This window comes from Coregonus clupeaformis, chromosome 21 (assembly GCF_020615455.1).
Source record: "Coregonus clupeaformis isolate EN_2021a chromosome 21, ASM2061545v1, whole genome shotgun sequence".
Taxonomy (NCBI): Eukaryota; Metazoa; Chordata; class Actinopteri; order Salmoniformes; family Salmonidae; genus Coregonus; species Coregonus clupeaformis.
Genome location: NC_059212.1, coordinates 30,664,024 through 30,686,476, shown reverse-complemented (window position 1 = coordinate 30,686,476; position 22,453 = coordinate 30,664,024). Strand labels below are relative to the sequence as shown.

The following is a 22,453-nucleotide window of genomic DNA, read 5'->3' as shown; positions in this document are numbered from 1 at the left end:
AAAATTTTACGGTATCTTTATCAACATTGAATATCACCTATTTTAGTGCATTCAGAAAGTATTCAGACCCCTTGACTTTTTCCAAATTTTGTTACGTTACAGCCTTATACTAAAATTGATTAAATCGTTTTTTTACCTCATCAATCTACAAACAATACCCCATAATGAAGGAAGCAAAAACAGTTTTTTATTTTTTTATTTTAGCAAATGTATTACAAATAAAAAAATATCACATAAGTATCCAGACCCATTCTCTGAGAACTTCAAAAGCTCTGTCAGGTTGGATGGGGAGCGTCGCTGCACAGTTATTTTCAGGTCTCTCCAGAGATGTTCGATCGGGTTCATGTCTGGGCTCTGGCTGGGCCACTCAAAGACATTCAGAGACTTGTCCCAAAGCCACTCCTGCGTTGTCTTGGCTGTATGCTTAGGGTTGTCCAGAGAATCTTGTTTCTCATGGTCTGAGAGTCCTTTGGTTGCCTTTTTGGCAAACTCCAAGCGGGCTTTCATGTGCCTTTTACTGAGGATTGGCTTCCGTCTGGCCACTCTACCAAAAAGGCCTGATTGATGGTGTGCTGCAGATATGGTTGTCCTTCTGGAAGGTTCTCCCATCTCCACAGAGGAACTCTGGAGCTCTGTCAGAGTGACCATCGGGTTCTTGGTCACCTCCTTGACCAAGGCCCTTCTCCCCCGATTGCTCAGTTTGGCCGGGCGGGTAGCTCTAGGAAGAGTCAGTGGTGGAAAAAGTACCCAATTGTCATATTTGAGTAAAAGTAAAGATATCTTCATAGAAAATGACTCAAGTAAAAGTGAAAGTCACCCAGTAAAATACTACTTGAGTAAAGTCTAAAAGTATTTGGTTTTAAATATACTTAAGTATCAAAGTAAAAGTATAAATCATTTCAAATTCCTTATATATATATATATATTTTTTTTTAACGGATAGCCAGGGGCACTCTCCAAAACTCAGACATAATTTACAATCAAAGCATTCATGTTTAGTGAGTCTGCCAGATCAGAGGCAGTAGGGATGTCCAGGGATGTTCTCTTGATATGTGCGTGAATTGGACCATTTTCCTGTCCTTCTAAGCATTCAAAATCCATTTCAATAGAATTTTCTTGATGTCAATGCGACAACTGTTGATAGACGTAGCTGGTAAATTCGCTCTGGCTATCTACTCCGATTTCAGAGCACTCTCGTCTGAGCGTGCAATACAGCGCAGAATAACTGACAAATTTATGAACTCTCAACACCCGTTGAATATGGCCGGTGTCAGTAAACAGTGGCAAAAAAAACGTAATTACATTTTTGCCCAGTACAGTTGCAGTCACCAATGTTCTGGATAACATAAAAACAGCCTAACCAGCTCTGCAAGGGCGAAAAAAATGGTCAGAGTGAGCTGTTCTGTCATTTGTGTCTGGAGGTAGCTAGCATGCTAGCCAACGTTAGCTTGGGTGCTTGACTGTTGTTGTTAGGACAGAACACTCGGATCAACCCTACTCCTCGGCCAGAGCGTCCAGTGTGGGCTCTGAACGCTCCGAGAGCGAAACGCACTGAATTTACAAACGGACATTCTGACAACGCTTTCAGTTTACGGGGGGGCTATAACTTAAGAGGGTGTGAACGATGCTGAATGGGTGTAGACAAAGAAGAGCTCTCCAGTGGGTGTACCAAAACATTCAAAGGCCATTTTCTCAAAAGTGAGGTTACAAGTTTATCAACTTTCAAAGCAGAATTACTTTCCCATTGTTCCTCAACTGTAGTGTATGATATACCATTTTCTAGTTCTGAGTCTCTGCTTTTATCCAATGTAAAAATTTAAATTAAAATTTCAAATGTTACTACATAAGACCAAATCGAGCCGGTCATTCACAAATGTAAAGAGTACTTTTGGGTGTCAGGGAAAATGTATGGAGTAAAATGTACATTATTTTCTTTAGGAATGTAAAAGTAAAAGTTGTCAAAAATGTAACTAGTAAAGTAAAGTACAGATACCCCAAAAAATGACTTCAGTAGTACTTTAAAGTATTTTACACCACTGGGAAGAGGTGGCTCCAAACTTCTTCCATTTAAGAATGATGGAGGACACTGTGTTCTTGGGGAGCTTCAATGCTGCAGACATTTTTCAGTAACCTTCACCAGATCTGTGCCTCAACACAATCCTGTCTCGGAGCTCTACGGACAATTCCTTCGACCTTATGGCTTGGTTTTTGCTCTGAAATGCACTGTGGGACCTTACATAGACACGTGTGTGCCTTTCCAAATAATGTCCAATCAATTGAATGTACCACAGGTGGACCCCAATCAAGTTGTAGAAACATCTCAAGGATGATCAATGGAAACAGGATGCACCTGAGCTCAATTTCGAGTCTTATAGCAAAGGGTCTGAATACTTATGTAAATAAGGTATTTCAGTTTTTCAAAACATTATTCTCAAATAGCATCCGATTACCTATGTAGTGCACTACTTTGACCAGTGCCCATGCCTCCCCTCTTTCTAGCGTCGTAGGCGCATAATTTCATAACCTTGACCATCTACTACCATAATCTTGAGGCCTCCTGTAGCTCAGTTGGTAGAGCATGGCGCTTGCAACGCCAGGGTTGTGGGTTCGATTCCCACGAGGGGCCAGTATGAAAAATGTATGCACTCACTAACTGTAAGTCGCTCTGGATAAGAGCGTCTGCTAAATGACAAAAATCTACACTAATCTCTGAGATTATTGGTCTTTATACCTAATTCTCAATTACTAGCAACCAAGTTCCCTTGTCTTGCAGTGGCTACAATAAACAACCCAATTACAGTAATTCTCATCTCATTTTTAGACTTTTGCTCTCACTATGGAGGCATATGAGGGATAAAGGTGACATATTGCTTTGTTTTGAACATTAACTTGAAGTCACTAAAATATAATATTGCATAAATGACAAGATGCTATAATATTCTCCTCTGTACTCAGGTTTACAGGATGTCCTTCCAGAATTCCTCCGGAACCGTTTTGTGGAGGCTGCTCTCAGCTATGTGGCATGCAACTCTGAGGGGGAGCTTTTGTGTCGTAACAATGACTGCTGGTGCCGCTGCTCTGCCAAGTTCCCAGATTGTAACTGCCCCTTTGCTGATATTAAAGTCATGGAGGAAAATCTGCACAAAAGCAAGGAATCCTGGACCAACTTCAACACCGAATTCATGGAATCAGGTGGGCTATTTGTTCCAGTTATTTGTTATTAATTTCTGTCAAGCTGCATTTGAAAGCTATTGGGAGGAGCAGGACACAGGTGTGTGATAAAATGGGCAAGATCAACTAAAAATAAAAAATACATCCCAAAATGCTAGAACCCAATATCTACAAACATCTAGCTCATGCCCTGAATATGTGGTTTGACATTGGAGGCAGGTAGTTTTCGCCATTGCTGTGGTTTCTCTACCATATATCTGCAAGAGAGGGCTTCTATCCATCTGTTGGATTCTGTATAATATGGAAAGTGCATTCTGAGTGACATTTTGAAGGCATGCTCCCTGAATTCACTGAACATCATTTTGACAGCAATAGCAGAGCAGCTCTCACAGTAAATCTTTATAAAATGCTGCGTTGTTGACAGGCTACTGAAAAGAATAAATACGTTTCTCATAATTGCAACACATTCTTTTACTGCTGATGTTGTTTTTGTCTGAAGCCTAACTTGTGCAATTTGTCATGAAAATTAGCACATTACCCCTTACATTTTTTGGGATGGTTGAGTGTCAAAGCAAGCAATGCGCAAGAAATATCAGAAAAGATACACACACACACACACCTAAACCCAAGCCGAAAAATGCATTATGTACAATACAGAGGCAGAGTGATCTAAGCACTAAGCATTTTTAATGGGGCAGAGTGTCTTTTTATGGCTCTCCACTTGCCACTGAGCAAAGCATCCAAGGCTCAGTGCTGCTGGCAAGAGTCTGCTTAGAGTCTGAATGCGAGGTTGAGCTGCTGTTCTGCTGAGATTAGTTGATAAATATTGTAGCGAGGAAAAACTAGAAATTGGTGGAGAGTGCAGGCACATCATGTACCCTTGGACCAAGTATTTCCCCCAGCCAAGGAATGATCCAATCAGAGAGATAAATCCTGCCTCCGTCTCCAAAGCCACTCCTGCACCACGATGGGGCTTTAATGAAATCACCCCCAAATCCCTTTAACTGTAGCACTTCACTCATCAAAATGCATATCTGCTTTCAGCAGGTGAAGTGGCTGACTCCAGAGGACTAGTCCGGCCAAGGCAAAGCCTGGCTGGATTTATATTTACTCCAGTCATTAATTTGTTCTCATTGTCAGATGGCTAGATGGCTTGGGAGTCTGGCAATATTAATAAGGGGGCTTTAATTAAGGGTTCAGCAGCGAGGCTGGTGAAACCCTATTGTATTTGTTACCGTTGTATTGCCAGAGCGTTGTCTTGCCAGGAGAAATTGGACACATTGCCTTAGGATGAGCTACTTCTGTACTCCTTACCATGCGATATGCTTTTGATGTATTTTTGACTATTTTTATGAGCATGGCCTTATTTCTGTTACAGCATATTGGATGACTGTCATTCATATTCCATTCACTCAGTTCCATGTAACATTGATAGGTTTAGGCTACTACATGATACTCGAATTTACCCTGTACCCATAATGAGGTTGCTACAACCTAGCCTATGAATGAAAGTTTACAACATAGAGAATTTTGAGTAATCAAGGTGAAAGACAGTGACACATTCAATACCGCCCTGCACACTCTTGCCTGCATCTAGCTGATCTAGGGAGTAATCATTAGTTCAACAGTTGCAATGTGAATTTCTATTGGACAAATTCAGGTATTTTTATCCCTGTTTCGTTCCATTTGCTTCCGTTTAAGAAAAGTATTTAAACAGAATCGGCGGAATTAATACACCCCTGATCACACGCAAACACAGTTCACTTTCATAGCAGCCACATAAAAACAGTGTGATCACTTTGCTCGTTGTATATATAATCCCTTCTCACAACTATCTATGCGCTCTCCTCCCCTCCCCTTTTCCCTTCGTTTGTAGACTTCAGTGCACAACACATCAGCTAGGCGAAAAAAACTTTCCAAGCCAAACCTTCATATCATGACCACTATAACCGCTACACACAGCCTACATCGTTGTCACGTCATAGTCAACATAGCTACTAGAACTAACGCGTTAGTAAACCCACTAGTTACAATCATGCAGTACAGTCAGAAAGCAGTTTAGCAGTTACACTGGTGGGCCCCGGTGGCAATAAATTAATAAAACCAAAAGCTTACCTTGACTTGGAAGACTTCCATTGTTGGATAGCCATAGCCAGCTAGCTAACATAGCATCCCTCTCTGTTTGAGCCTGGTGTTTGAGTAGGCTAAACTAGCTAGCTGCATTCTCTAGCTAAGTGAAAGTTAAAAAATAAATACAACCAAATATAGCTCTCTCTCTCTCTCTCTCTCTCTCTTGCTTCTCCTTAATTTTGTTCAAAACTGTTCAACTATTGTATCTCTCTCTCTTTGAGCAACTACTCACCACATTGTATGCACTGCAATGCTAGCTAGCTGTAGCTTATGTTTTCAGCACTATATTCATTCTCTGATATTTTCATTGGGTGGACAACATGTCAGTTCATGCTGCAAGAGCTATGATAGGTTGGAGGACGTCCCCCAGAAGTTGTCATAATTTCTGTGTAGGTCTATGAAAGGGGGTGAGAACCATGAGCCTCCTAGGTTTTGTTTTGAAGTCAATGTACCCAGAGGAGGACAGAAGCTAGCTGTCCTCCGGCTACACCATGGGCATTACCTACAGAGTACTGCTGAGGCTTTTGTAGACATTGCAAAACAGTGTTTTAATCACTTATTTGGTGACATGAATATATTATGTATAGTTTTATCTAAAAAGTATCACGTTGTTAATGTTTCACAATTTTTATTTTTATGAAATTCACTGAGGAGGATGGTCCTCCCTCATCTGAGGAGCCTCCACTGATGTCCACTATAAGCCAATAAGCTTGCATGGATAGTTTTTCCTGTCCAACACCTCCACCATGTGGCCAAACAGAGCCATACTCTACAGGTTAACTAAACTAACCTCCCTGAGCATTTGTGCCAAATTCCATGACTCTGAGTCACACAGATCAAGATATATAAATATGTGCCCGTTATGGCGTCACCGTGTGGTCAATCTGAAAGTGCTTACATATGTTGAGTCCTGACAGTGTTTGGAACATGTGTATCAAGTTTTGTTACAATACAAATATCCATGTCTGAATAATATGCATTTATGTGCCAGACCACGGCCAAGTGAATGTTTATTGGCTATGTTGTTTGAGATGCTAGCCTGGAAATTAGTAATGGTGGAAAAAAACGATACAGTTACATATCTCGATATTATTTTGGACAATATTTTTTGTTGTTGTTGCTATTTAGTGTTAGCTAGTGCTAGTCGGCTGTACCTGCGCCAAAACGCCGGTATTTTTCATCCTATAGCTTGTTCTTCATCTTCTTTTTAAATAGTGTGTTTATAGCACTTTTATTTTCATGATGGATAAAAACTAATTTTCTCATGCTCTCTCTTGTCTCTCTGCAGCAAACATATAGAGAGCAATATGTTTGGAGCATCTAATCGCAATAAAATCGCAATATCGAATTGCAATACATATAGAATCGTGAGATTCGCAATACATATCATATTGGCACCTAAGTATCGTGATAATATCGTATTGTGAGATCCAGAGGTGGCACCACAGGATTAAAAATGGTGTGGGAAAATGTTTATGTGTCTTTTCTTGGGCCTGGAGTTTTTCCTGATCTCAGGACCTGGTCAGGTAAAAATCTGGGTTCTATTCGTAGGCTATGACAAAAGATTAGTATTATAGATAGCTTCCCCTTTCAATCTTTGCTATGACTATAAGGCTGGGGGTTTTCTTGTCGGGTCATGTGAATTGGAAACACTCCTGGTTATTATTCATTCTGAATCTGATATCAAAAGAGCCAGAGACAACAACTTCAATGGACAACATACTCTGTAGTTTAGTCTAAGCGGTATGCATAGAATGGTTACAATATCTTTAAATATTAATTTCACTCTACACACACACACACACAATGTTAAGCAGTGGACTTTGAAAAATAAAGAAGACAGGTAGGTTTCAATGTAGAAAAGTCTTCATTTTATGTAATAAAACCTATTATTTGTTCATCTGATTACAGTGATCTTCTGCAATTATTCATTCTGTAAGGTTTATGTAAGGCAGGGTTATATTTAATCCTATACACAGTAGACTTCGTAACAAAGTAATTTTTTATGTGTAAGTCATAAAACCACTAACCTTGTATTGTTGTCCTGATCTCCATCTGGCCCACCAGAGGTTGGTTTCCCTGGCACTCACTGTAGGAACTGATTGCCTGTAAAATCAATATATTCAAATAATTAAATCAACTACTTTCAACATTTTCATACAAAATAATATCCCCCTTTTCATGAAGCAGATTTTATTGAATGTCACTCATTCTATTGCACCCTATTCTAACCAAACCTGCATTACCAGTTCATATAAGTAGGTGTCCCTATTAGGGTTGGGCAGTATCCAGATTTTCATACCTTCATACAGTTCCTGTACCATACCGGGGTATACGGTATTACTGTCAGTGTACACAGGGGGCGCTATTTATTTCCAAACATTAAAAAAATAGCAATTTAGGCAGCAGGGATCTTGATCCAGGATTGGATTGATTGTCTCTGCTGTAACCAAGAAGCTTAGTCTTGCAAGCTAGTCACTTAGCTATCAAGTTAGCAAACTAAATGCACAGCTGGAGCCCTGAGCTGGAGATAATGTATTTGGCACATCTTAGATAGTTATAAGCAGTGGCGTAGAAAGCCATCCCAGTCGCTCAAATGGTGTTTGTATACCACACATAAATACTTTTCAAACCTCGTGGAATACATACGCGAAAATCACCTTTCGTGTGCCCACAGTATGCACTTTACTCCTCATCCACTACAATAGGATAGCAGATTGTTTCATCTTTTTTTGTCCTGTGCCAAACACAGTTATTCAGTGTGTCTCAATTATTAACGTTAGCTGCTGGCTGCATGATTGCATCAACCTAGCTAGCTAATGTTAGCTAGCGAGCTATCTAGCTAGGCTACTTTAAAGCTAACATTAGTTGTTTTGTTAGCTAACTATAGATTGAATCATTCTAGATTGTTTTAGAGGACAACTAAACTGCTTTTATTTACTTATTTTATTAACACATACCTTTTTTTCCATAAAAATGTGTGTTCGCCCTCTCAAGAGGCAGGCGACCAGGCAGGCAGGAGAGGACGGTTTCCACTAGATAATGCACCCACAAAGTCAGATTCCACCAGGATTCCACAGACCGGAGATGAGCGTGAGCGAAGAAGGAAACAAAGCGCAGAGTGCAGAGTCAAACAACGAGGTGCTGGTGCAACAAAACTTAGTTGTTGAGAAACATGGTTGATGAGGCTCTGTAAGCTGTAGCTAGGAGATCGCTGTGAGTGACAAGTGAATCCATCTGTTGCAGCGAGCGTGGGGGTTACCGCGTGAAATCCCAGGGACAGGGTTGTATTCACTAGACAAAACTGAGGCAAAACGGCTGAAATTGGGGAAGGTTCTATGTCAACTTGTCCAATTAGAAACACCTGCTTTCTTTTCCGTTGCAAAACGTTTTTCTATGACATTAACTAATGAATATGTCTGGTAAATGCATTTGGTGCTGCTGCTTTGAAAGTACTGCGGCAAATGCTGTCTCGCCACACGTTTTCCCCTAGTGTTTTTCAGAAAATTCAAAATTGCGGAAAATCCATCATGGTGGACCATATGGGTCCTTGAGGCAAATGTGTTCCTTGTGAGGAGAGGGACCTATGTATCAAATTTCATGACTCTAGGTCAGACAGGGTGAGGGGCGTGACCTTTCAAAGTTTGCATTTTCAACCGATTGTTATAGTGCCACCTTGTGGCCAATTGGCATGGCATCGCATGAATGGCTGCGCCCTTGGCCCTTTACTATCATGCAAGGTTGAACCTCCTAAGCCTTACCATCTCACAGGAATTTGCATGTGAATGTGCCATTACGGAAGAAGAAGAAGAAGAAGAACCAACACCAACAAATACAAAAGGGTTTCACCCAGCTTTGCTGCTTGAACCCCTAAAAAGAACAGTTTGTTGTACTGAAGGCCTTTGCAAGCAGGGTTAATGACTATGTCCCAAATGCCACCCTATTCCCTATGTAGTGCACTACTTTTTGATCAGAGCCCTATGGGGATAGGGTGCCATTTGGGACTCAGAATATGTCCTCCTTGGGCACATGGAATTAAATCATTGAAAGGCTCCGCCCAATGTTTCACACATAACGCCTCTCATAAGTGAAGCAATTTCTACACAGATTTCTATGACTGACAAAGCAAAATCAATTTCTCACACTGGCACCCAGGCTAAACTAATATTTGTTGTATAGTTGTATAGTCAAATGAGTTAAATCTGCAACGTACAAGCATTATATAAATCTTAACAGGTTTACCTTATTGGATGGATTTTTTTATCCGACAAAAATGACCTGTCAACACCTCCTTTTAACTACTGTGATAGAGGATGTGCAGGGCTGTAAATTCAGCCTATGAAAGTAAAATATAATCTTAGTGTTAGATTCACTCTCCCTTCATAATACAGTGCAAATCGCTTGTCACAATGGTTCCATTATGTTAATTAAAAACATGCCTTCAAGTAACAGAGAGTTCTTTGATACATGGTACCACCTACAAATAGTATTGGCACTGCTTCCCCATCAAAAACTGCCAATTTAAATTTCACTGATGGCTTGCCCATTTCTGCTTGTATTACCTAAATAAAGCATGCACTGGGAGCGGTTAGATGTGTCACATGCACATTTAGAATGTGACAGATTTGTACTAACAACAAAAATACAACAGAAATTGATTTCTTTGGTTCGATAGCTGGCAACACTTCCTAACTTCCTTGTATTTATTCAGGGGATCACATTTGGCAGTTAATTAATCCTGTCGGATGAACAAAACATCACTTTATATCGCCAAGAACATCCATACATCTTCAATATCTTAGCATTTTGTACATGTCTTAGTGGTTGACTGATTTGTATCGCTTTTTTATCCCTACATTTTGACAGAATTAGATTAGAATGTGATATGCGTATCACACACACTGATTGGATGATAACACTGTCATAACGAAGATCAAGCATCATGTGGACACATGTAGGTATATACAGTAAGAAGGCAAAATCAAAGCATTCTGATTAGCCTCAGCTATGTTTTCTCTAAGAGGGGATTATACTGTAGTGTACATGGCAAATTCTCCCTACAAATCCTACAGAAAAGCTGCTCTTAGTCCGAAGCTAAAAAATAAATAATTGCAAGATACAGTGGGGAGAACAAGTATTTGATACACTGCCGATTTTGTAGGTTTTCCTACTTACAAAGCATGTAGAGGTCTGTCATTTTTATCATAGGTACACTTCAACTGTGAGAGACGGAATCTAAAACAAAAATCCAGAAAATCACATTGTATGATTTTTAAGTAATTAATTTGCATTTTATTGCATGACATAAGTATTTGATACATCAGAAAAGCAGAACTTAATATTTGGTACAGAAACCTTTGTTTGCAATTACAGAGATCATACGTTTCCTGTAGGTCTTGACCAGGTTTGCACACACTTCAGCAGGGATTTTGGCCCACTCCTCCATACAGACCTTCTCCAGATCCTTCAGGTTTCAGGGCTGTCGCTGGGCAATACGGACTTTCAGCTCCCTCCAAAGATTTTTTATTGGGTTCAGGTCTGGAGACTGGCTAGGCCACTCCAGGACCTTGAGATGCTTCTTACGGAGCCACTCCTTAGTTGCCCTGGCTGTGTGTTTCGAGTCGTTGTCATGCTGGAAGACCCAGCCACGACCCATCTTCAATGCTCTTACTGAGGGAAGGAGGTTGTTGGCCAAGATCTTGCGATACATAGCCCCATCCATCCTCCCCTCAATACGGTGCAGTCGTCCTGTCCCCTTTGCAGAAAAGCATCCCCAAAGAATGATGTTTCCACCTCCATGCTTCACGGTTGGGATGGTGTTCTTGGGGTTGTACTCATCATTCTTCTTCCTCCAAACACGGCGAGTGGAGTTTAGACCAAAAAGCTCTATTTTTGTCTCATCAGACCACATGACCTTCTCCCATTCCTCCTCTGGATCATCCAGATGGTCATTGGCAAACTTCAGATGGGCCTGGACATGCGCTGGCTTGAGCAGGGGGACTGCAGGATTTTAATCCATGATGGCGTAGTGTGTTGCTAATGGTTTTCTTTGAGACTGTGGTCCCAGCTCTCTTCAGGTCATTGACCAGGTCCTGCCGTGTAGTTATGGGCTGATCCCTCACCTTCCTCATGATCGTTGATGCCCCACGAAGTGAGATATTGCATGGAGCCCCAGACCGAGGGTGATTGACCGTCATCTTGAACTTCTTCCATTTTCTAATAATTGCGCCAACAGTTGTTCCCTTCTCACCAAGCTGCTTGCCTATTGTCCTGTAGCCCATCCCAGCCTTGTGCAGGTCTACATTTTTATCCCTGATGTCCTTACACAGCTCTCTGGTCTTGGCCATTGTGGAGAGGTTGGAGTCTGTTTGATTGAGTGTGTGGACAGGTGTCTTTTATACAGGTAACGAGTTCAAACAGGTGCAGTTAATACAGGTAATGAGTAGAGAACAGGAGGTCTTCTTAAAGAAAAACTAACAGGTCTGTGAGTCCCGGAATTCTTACTGGTTGGTAGGTGATCAAATACTTATGTCATGCAATAAAATGCAAATTAATTACTTAAAAATCATACAATGTGATTTTCTGGATTTTTTTTTTAGATTCCGTCTCTCACAGTTGAAGTGTACCTATGATAAAAATGACAGACCTCTACATGCTTTGTAAGTAGGAAAACCTGCAAAATCGGCAGTGTATCAAATACTTGTTCTCCCCACTGTACATAGCCTATGTACTGGTAGATGTTGCATGTTGCTAATGCCAGTAATATGATTGGAGCTATACAGTGCCACACGGATCAACACTTTCTAATCGTTAGTATACAGACTAAGAAATCTGGTCAAGCTTCACACAAACACTACACACAAGGCACTGGATTGAATAAATCTTCAGGTCAAAGATGAGGTTCGCCAAAAGTTGAAGTTCTGAGTGTACTACAAAGATCTGGAAATATGCACCCATTGTATTAATAGTTTTCTCTATACATTGAGGAATTGTGTGTTGAATAAAGCAGGGCTTTTGGAATAGCTCCCTTTGGGATGCTTCGATCCATGTGATTTTGTATTCTGTGCAGACTTCACATGTTGATGCCGGAGGCATGTGAGTTCGCTTACATGATCAGAGACCATGCAGCCACGTCTGCCTTAAATCATGCAGCAGTAGCAGCAAACATTTTTAGAAAGGGTGCTATGGGATGTAGCTCAGTTGGTAGAGGATGGCGTTTACAACGCCAGGGTTGTGGGTTCGATTCCCATGGGGGGGCCAGTATGAAAAATGTATGCACTCACTAACTGTAAGTTGCTCTGGATAATAGTGTCTGCTGAAATGTAAAATGTAATGATGCTGCCACCACCATGCTTCACTGTGGGGATGGTGTTCTCGGGGTGATGAGAGGTGTTGGGTTTGCGCCGGACATAGCATTTTCCTTGATGGCCAAAAAGCTCGATTTTAGTCTCATCTGACCAGAGTACCTTCTTCCATATGTTTGGGGAGTCTCCCACATGCCTTTTGGCGAACACCAAACGCGTTTGCTTATTTCTTTAAGCAATGGCTTTTTTCTGGCAACTCTTCCGTAAAGCCCAGCTCTGTGGAGTGTACGGCTTAAAGTGGTCCTATGGACAGATACTCCAATCTCTGCTGTGGAGCTTTGCAGCTCTCTTTGGTATCTTTGTTGCCTCTCTGATTAATGCCCTACTTGCCTGGTCCGTGAGTTTTGGTGGGCGGCCCTCTCTTGGCAGGTTTGTTGTGGTGCCATATTCTTTCCATTTTTTAATAATGGATTTAATGGTGCTCTGTGGGATGTTCAAAGTTTCTGATATTTTTTTATAACCCAACCCTGATCTGTACTTCTCCATAAGAGCTCCTTGGTCTTCATGGTGCCGCTTGGTTGGTGGTGCCCCTTGCTTAGTGGTGTTGCAGACTCTGGGGCCTTTCAGAACAGGTGTATATATACTGAGATTATGTGACAGATCATGTGACACTTAGATTGCACACAGGTGGACTTTATTAAACTAATTATGTGACTTCTAAAGGTAATTGGTTGCATCAGATCTTATTTAGGGGCTTCATAGCAAAGGGGGTGAATACATATGTACACACCACTTATTTTTGGACTATTTTGTGTATGTCCATTACATGAAATCCCCCAAAAAATCCATTTAAATTACAGGTTGTAATGCAACAAAATAGGAAAAACGACAAGGGGGATGAATACTTTTGCAAGGCACTGTATACCCCTGAAAGGAAGGAAGTATGAGAAATGTTTCACACTGACGAATAGCATCAGCGACATTTTTAGAACTGTATTGTTTGTATTTTTATAGCATTTTAATATAGGCCTATAGGGAAGATAAGCCACGTGTAGATGTTCATATTAAAACATATCTTATTTTTTAAAGTTCCTAACTTGTTTGATAAGATTATTACAGATTTTCTCAGGGGACCCACATGGGGCCCTGACCCCAAGTTTGGGAACCACTCTGTGCTAACCTCTCTCTCTCTGCTTGCTTCCTCTCTCTCTCTGTCTCCTCTGCTTCCTTCTGCGAGCACTGCAGCCTGCCTCAGCCTCACCACTGAGCGCCACATCACTGTCTGTCTCAGTAGCCTACTCTGTAAAAAAAAGTTATTATAATAATAATAATAATATGCCATTTAGCAGACGCTTTTATCCAAAGCGACTTACAGTCACGCGTGCATACATTATTTTATGAGAACTTAGCAGCGTATTGTTTTGCTCCTTCTGAGGTAGGCTCCGGGTAACGTTAGCTTCTTACTTCATCCTTCTAGCTGGCTAAATAATACTAGCCAGAGACCTTCAACATTACTGTAATATAAGTCTCTGCCGGCAGCTAGCCACCTGACTGTCTGACATACTGTATTTATAAGTGACTATTTACCAGTTGTGCACTCATTCTCTGAGAGTCGGTTTTTGTTTATTTGGGGGATGTCTGTAGACATGGCAGGAGTCGCAGGACGGTTTTAAAATTGCCTTTTGCCTGGCATTTTCGCAAACACACTGACAGCAGCGTTTCTATTGCCTACTTGAGCCGACCGCGAGCTGGGGTAGTTCGTTTCACGTCTCAGGCCGAGTTAGGTCGCCTTTAGCCGTTTCAGAGAGTGGTGAATGTGCTGCTAAAAATGCAAATCACGCATGACTGTAAGTCGCTTTGGATAAAAGCGTCTGCTAAGTGGCATATTATTAAATCTGGGGGACGCAGGCGTACATAACGAACAAACCACTGTTCATGATTCTACTCATTTGTAAAGAGGCAGGCTCAATTAGAACTATTTAGATGTTGACCCGTAATTTGAAATTCTTTATTGTGTACAAAATATATATTTAAAAAAATCAAATTAGAAAGAATGTCAGAGGTCCGGACCTCGGTGTCCTCATATGGAGTTACGGCCATGCCAGGGGTTCAGGAGTCTGGAATTGGACCAGCAGCAGACACCTTCTCTCTGAGTCTATTTCAAATACCAGTTGAACCTCGCTACTCTCTTGAACAACTTTCTGTCATGCGCCAAACTTTTTTGTTCACTTGAATACATAAACAACGTGAGTAAAACTTTCCCTGTCTCTATTTCTGGCATGAAAGTGATCCATCGTCAAACTTGACCAGTAGCTCAGCTCAGCGAAGTAGAACAGATGTGTGAGGAGGAGGTGTTGTATGCTGAAAAGAACAGGTTTTTTTGGGGGGAGAAAAACGTAATCAACGCTGTTCAATATCTGACTGCTTGCCACAAAGACATTGAGCTATAAATAGAATAGGAGACCGAGGCCTCTCCTCTCTCTCCTGCTGACAGATAGGAGAGACAATGGCAGTTCATCTTCTACTATTGTTCACTCTGTGTGCCTGTTCATATAGGTGCATCAAATCCACATGGGGTAATCTAGCGTGGTTAGGGATCCTTCAGCTTAGACTCCATTTCTCACCAGGATTGCCTACAGAGACCCTTTGTAACAAATGGCACCGTATTCCCTATAAAGTGCACTACTTTTCACCAGAGCCCTATGGACCCTGGTCAACATTAGTGCACTATAGGAAAAAGGATGCAATTTGGGACGCATACATAAAGTGGTCAGGGGAAAGGACCACATGCCCACTGTACAAAGGCAGCTGGAGGTGCATTACATGTCTCTGGGGGGTGGCTTGTGTAATGTACAGTGGGGAAAAAAAGTATTTAGTCAGCCACCAATTGTGCAAGATCTCCCACTTAAAAAGATGAGAGAGGCCTGTAATTTTCATCATAGGTACACGTCAACTATGACAGACAAATTGAGGAAAAAAAATCCAGAAAATCACATTGTAGGATTTTTAATGAATTTATTTGCAAATTATGGTGGAAAATAAGTATTTCCTAGAATCTTTGCCCTCCCAAGGACCCTATCTGAGAATGTAGTTATGGGGATAGTATGAATCCTTCCTCTCCGCCTTATAGAGATAAAAATCATTGCCTAGGTGAAGGTACAGCTTACATACAACTACCTCCCTGGGAAAATAAGTGGACCTCTCCTCTGCCAAACAGAGTATGTTGTAATATGAGCGGGTTTTACTTACATACTATATTGATGGTTTGTTGTAGCAAATTAAGCTAGTTGTAAACTTAAATGTTTTTGTCGAAACAATGTAATTGAAACATTCAACTGACTAACTGTAAATCGCTCTGGATAAGAGCGTCTGCTAAATGACTAAAATGTAAAATGTAATGTCAGGGATAATTTGTGAGTACAGCTCAGCTCAGTAGCTAATGACAATGAACTGCCTTCTGTCTGTTTGCGACCATATGCATTCAACATGGACAGTTCGTGATGCCAGGGGTAGTCTCCACTGGCTCAATTAGATTCTGACTCACACTGTCGAATCCAGCTCATCAAATGTCATAGTGCTAAAGTCACTCACTACAGCTAATGAGGATCTCATTAACAGTTTTAAGCACAGATCTTGTTCAGGTCTTTATAAAGGCAGTTTTATAAATACTAGCTATATCTGTGTGTGAGTAATGTGTGGGCTGGTCCACCACAAGATTACAATGGCAAATGTTACTTATTAGTCAAAATAACCTGGGTGAATATTATGTAATTTAAAAAATCTATGTAATTTATATTTTTATTGCAAGTAAATAGCAAGACAGCTGTCTGTGTATTTCTATCAGAATATAAAGTTGAATGTGAATGTAGTGTAGTAGAGTTGTGTAAGTTCAGTGGGACAGCTACCCATCAGGACAATAGAAAACACCCTTCATACACTAAAGGTGAAGAGGTATTAATAGTATTTCATTACTCTGACAGCTCATTGGTAGAATTTAATTGAAACAAAATGTGGTATTCATAAATTCACAATACCCTATTAACGACACTAAGCTTTTAATTATTTTTAAATGTTTTAAAGGTTAAGCAAAAAGTCAACTCAGTACAAGTAGCACTTTGGGAACCTTTCCCAATGCCTCAAAGGTACACAGTGCCAGCCACGGTACAGCAAGTCTCTCCCAGGTTGGTTCTTCCCTCTTGAGCTACTAAGCAGTAAACCCATTGCTGAATGTACTGTGCAACATAAGCCTTACAAACATTTCTATCTTTACTTTGCCCAAGGTAAAAAATATATATATATAGTGTGAGGAAAGATGAAATGTCCTTAAATTCCCTACCGTGAGAGCAAAGATTTATAGCTTGCTACAAGCTCTTCATTGTCAGTTTGATTTAATATTATAGAACAGGACAAATTACTGTACCAGCCTGGTCTCATAGATGCCAAATCAAATCAAATCAAATGTTATTGGCCACATGCGCCGAATACAACAGGTGCAGACTTACTTACAGCCCTTAACAAACAGTGCATTTATTTTTAATGAAAAAGTAGAATAAAACAACCAAAAAGTGTTGAGAAAAAAAGTGGAGAAATAAAATAAAATAACAGTAGGGAGGCTAAACTGTATATACAGGGGGGTACCGGTGCAGAGTCAATGTGCGGGGGCATCGGCTAGTTGAGGTAGTTGAAGTAATATGTACATGTGGGTAGAGTTAAAGTGACTATGCATAAATAATTAACAGAGTAGCAGCAGCGTAAAAGATGGGGTGGGGGGGGCAGTGCAAATAGTCCGGGTAGCCATGATTAGCTGTTCAGGAGTCTTATGGCTTGGGGGTAGAAGCTGTTGAGAAGTCTTTTGGACCTAGACTTGGCACTCCGGTACCGCTTACCTAGTAAATGTAAATCCAAGACACTCAAATTTGTATGAAATGTTACGTTTGGTATGGTTACATAAGACAGAAGGTTACATTTAAGAAAAAATGAAAGGAGGGTGGTTGGTCGGGTGGATGGGTAGGCATATAACTAGAACGTCTAGATGCGTGTTCGAATCTCATCATGGACAATTTTAGCATTTTAGCTAATTAGCAACTTTGCAACTACTTACTACTTTTTAGCTACCTTGTTAGCCAACCCTTCCCCTAACCCTAACCATAACCCATTAGCCTAACTCATAACCCTAACCTTAACCCTAACATTAACGCTACCTAACCTTAACACCTACCCCTAAATCACAACCTAGGTAATGTTAGCCACCTAGCTAACGTTAGCCACAACAAATTGGAAATCATAACATATCAGACTTATTGCAAATTCTTAACATATTGTACGAATTGCAATTCGTAACATATCATGGAAATGGATGATGGACATCCACAAATGAATACATACCATAACATACTAAATGGAGTGTTTCAGATTTACATACAGAATAGTACGAAATGCTCTGAGACCAGATTGACTATACACTGTCTCATTCCAACTGCAGCCTGTTAGTGTAACATACTGGAGCGTACTGCTTTCATACTGTAGAAGCAATGAAACAGTATATTCTTGATACGCTCCCTTGGTCAGGTTAGAGAAACTGGTGCCCAACTACAAGAACTGGGCTAGATCCAATATATGACTCATCTCAACAAAATCTTCTCAGAAATGTACCCAAAGCATCTGCTTTGGTAGATGGACAGCAGGCGATCTCTATGGCACTTAAAGTACATATTTTGGGGGCAATATCTCACTCTCACAATGCATGACTCACTAAGTATAAAAATAATTCTCTTCAGACAAGTATTCTGAGAAATACAGTGAGCTCCAAAAGTATTGGGACAGTGACACATGTTTTGTTGTTTTAGTTATGTACTCCAGCACTTTGGATTTGAAATGATACAATGACTATGAGGTTAACGTGCAGACTGTCAGCTTTAATTTGATTATATTTTAATCCAAATCAGGTGAACCGTTTAGAAATTACAGCACTTTTTGCACAAAATCCACCCATTTTAGGGGACCAAAAGTAGTGGGACGAATTCACTTATACAGTGGGGGAAAAAAGTATTTAGTCAGCCACCAATTGTGCAAATTTCTCCCACTTAAAAAGATGAGAGAGGCCTGTAATTTTCATCAAAGGTACACGTCAAGTATGACAGACAAATTAGGATATTTTTTCCCAGAAAATCACATTGTAGGATTTTTAATGAATTTACTTGCAAATTATGGTGGAAAATAAGTATTTGGTCACCTACAAACAAGCAAGATTTCTGGCTCTCACAGACCTGTAAGAGGCTCCTCTGTCCTCCACTCGTTACCTGTATTAATGGCACCTGTTTGAACTTGTTATCAGTATAAAAGACACCTGTCCACAACCTCAAACAGTCACACTCCAAACTCCACTATGGCCAAGACCAAAGAGCTGTCAAAGGACACCAGAAACAAAATTGTAGACCTGCACCAGGCTGGGAAGACTGAATCTGCAATAGGTAAGCAGCTTGGTTTGAAGAAATCAACTGTGGGAGCAATTATTAGGAAATGGAAGACATACAAGACCACTGATAATCTCCCTCGATCTGGGGCTCCACGCAAGATCTCACCCCTTGGGGTCAAAATAATCACAAGAACGGTGAGCAAAAATCCCAGAACCACACGGGGGACCTAGTGAATGACCTGCAGAGAGCTGGGACCAAAGTAACAAAGCCTACCATCAGTAACACACTACGCCGCCAGGGACTCAAATCCTGCAGTGCCAGACGTGTCCCCCTGCTTAAGCCAGTACATGTCCAGGCCCGTCTGAAGTTTGCTAGAGTGCATTTGGATGATCCAGAAGAGGATTGGGAGAATGTCATATGGTCAGATGAAACCAAAATAGAACTTTTTGGTAAAAACTCAACTCGTCGTGTTTGGAGGACAAAGAATGCTGAGTTGCATCCAAAGAACACCATACCTACTGTGAAGCATGGGGGTGGAAACATCATGCTTTGGGGCTGTTTTTCTGCAAAGGGACCAGGACGACTGATCCGTGTAAAGGAAAGAATGAATGGGGCCATGTATCGTGAGATTTTGAGTGAAAACCTCCTTCCATCAGCAAGGGCATTGAAGATGAAACGTGGCTGGGTCTTTCAGCATGACAATGATCCCAAACACACCGTTCGGGCAACGAAGGAGTGGCTTCGTAAGAAGCATTTCAAGGTCCTGGAGTGGCCTAGCCAGTCTCCAGATCTCAACCCCATAGAAAATCTTTGGAGGGAGTTGAAAGTCCGTGTTGCCCAGCGACAGCCCCAAAACATCACTGCTCTAGAGGAGATCTGCATGGAGGAATGGGCCAAAATACCAGCAACAGTGTGTGAAAACCTTGTGAAGACTTACAGAAAACGTTTGACCTGTGTCATTGCCAACAAAGGGTATATAACAAAGTATTGAGAAACTTTTGTTATTTACCAAATACTTATTTTCCACCATAATTTGCAAATAAATTCATACAATGTGATTTTCTGGATTTTTTTCTTCTCATTTTGTCTGTCATAGTTGACGTGTACCTATGATGAAAATTACAGGCCTCTCTCATCTTTTTAAGTGGGAGAACTTGCACAACTGGTGGCTGACTAAATACTTTTTTCCCCCACTGTATGTGTATTAAAGTGAAGTATTTGGTCCCATATTCACAGCACGCAACGACTACATCAACCTTGTTAATCTACACATTTGTTGGATGCATTTGCTGTTTGTTTTAGTTGTGTTTCAGATTATTTTGTGCCCAATAGAAACAAATCGTAAATATTTGTGCTTTTGGAGCTCACTGTAGCTGCTTGGCAAAGCCTGAATGATTGAAACCCTCATGTTCACTCAATCTATTATTCAGGTCTAATCTCACCGCATGACTGGGAAAATATTCCATCTTCAAACAGCCACGCGCGATAGAACAGCAGTATATGTACTGCACATTTATTTTACCTTGATGCGTGACGCTCCCAACCTTAAATACTTACTTATCTGAGCTTTTTAGATCAAGAGCAGAGTCGGTGTCAGGTTTTTATGTTTCAGCATTGTGAGAAAGACCCAGCGTTAGGAGTTTACAGTGAGGAGGCAACAATGCAGAACTGATTTTTCTTTCCCACAGTGAGGCTTTTATTAGAAAACATGAAGATATAGTCTGCGAAATGTACATGTATTTACAAACATAATAAGCTGTATCAAATAGAGCTCTTCAAACCAAACCAGGCTACAATAACACCTGAAAACCCAGCAGCATGCCAACCTGTTCCCTGTCCCGCAAATGAAGAAATGACGTGGTTTAAATACCAATACCTATGATGCAACCAATGAGAACAAGCCAATTCCCATCATGACCAATTAACATTCAACAGCATGAATTAACATCTAAATAATAATATGCCATTTAGCAGACGCTTTTATCCAAAGCGACTTACAGTCATGTGCGCATACATTTTTACGTATGGGTGGTCCCGGGGATCGAACCCACTACCCTGGCGTTACAAGCGCTATGCTCTACCAATTGAGCTACAGATGATACACACACATTAATTACCTTGAGCACACATATCAATAACGGTGCAACCACTCTTTTAGCATAAATACAACCTGGGATAAGAACATGTACGTCCACCCGAGATAAGCAATTTCCGCTATACCCATACACTGAATAAACCATACACTCTTGAACGTACCCCATTGCCCGTCAATTCTCTGGAAATGAACAGATAACCCTTTACGATCAACAAGGTAATCATTTACCAAAAGGACATCGCTAACCCCACATTATGCAATTAATAAATGCATGTGTTTATCATAAACCATTAACCGTTTGCAATTTTAGATTATTGATATAAGGCATGTCTTTAGATTATGTGACGGAGATCATTGGACGATCGTCACAAACACCAACCTTGGAAAGAGGAATCATTGTAGTAGTGGAGATTGATCTTCTTTAAGAGTTTGTGAAACCTTAGAGCACGGCAGTTGTGTTTGTCCATACTAAAATCACCCACCAGAGTACAATAAGCAGAAACCTGATAGCATTGCTTTCCCAACTGTGTGTGCCAAGGCCAAATATATTTATTGTTCAGGCTTTACCCGCACTGACAGAAAGTGAGGTGCATTTCTCATATGAACAATGTTCATATATATGTTCAAGGCAAGATATTGATTTCTTGAAGAAAGGCTCTTGAAAATATAGTAAAACCACAGTATTCCACGAGCCTAGGTGAAATACTTTTATCTGATGGAAAAGCTGCTAGTCTCATTATGTTACTTTGTGAGTTATTCAACAGAGAGAGAGTTTTAAGCCATTTACAAGGCAATAGAGCTCAACTATCAATGCAAACCAGAACCTGCAGTTTACTGTGTGCTATGTCACTGGGGAAGATCATACAGTATGTGTTGCTTTCTCCCACTGTCCAATCGAACACAGTGCTTCTGCTCATCATTATTTGGCTGTGGGCTGGGAGTAATACATATTTGATCTATGGTTTTACATAGTGATTCGTAGGCTTTTTGCATTGGTTAATAATAGAATCTAGAAACATACTTTTCATTCTAGTCTAATAACTGCAGCCATATGTGATTCCATGGCAGTGCCTTTAGTTTGATTAACATTTTTGTTTACCTGATTAGTCATTGAAGTTCATGTATGGCGTCTTAGCTTACAAACTTTACAGCATATCTCAAGTGGTACTATCTTGTTCTGAAGGGATTTCTTAATTCATGTTTTGAAAATTGGAGGAGTCTTTAAGGGATTATAGTAATCTCTAAACAAAAGGATCTATTAAGATATTAATGTAATTAGTGAAGTTCCGTATCACATTATATGCCACCAGAAAGCCTAGTATCCATCAACTAGTTTA

At 40.6% G+C, this 22,453-nt stretch overlaps 1 protein-coding gene across 1 annotated transcript in view; it reads left to right on the top strand.

Annotated features, from left to right (window-relative positions):
* LOC121535207 (BMP/retinoic acid-inducible neural-specific protein 3-like) overlaps positions 1-22,453 on the top strand; it is a 121,259-nt gene that overhangs the window by 87,697 nt on the left and 11,109 nt on the right. Inside the window, exon 6 of the mRNA XM_041842033.1 lies at positions 2,956-3,192. Within this exon, the coding sequence (XP_041697967.1) occupies positions 2,956-3,192 (237 nt within the window). The remainder of the gene's footprint in view (positions 1-2,955; positions 3,193-22,453) is intronic.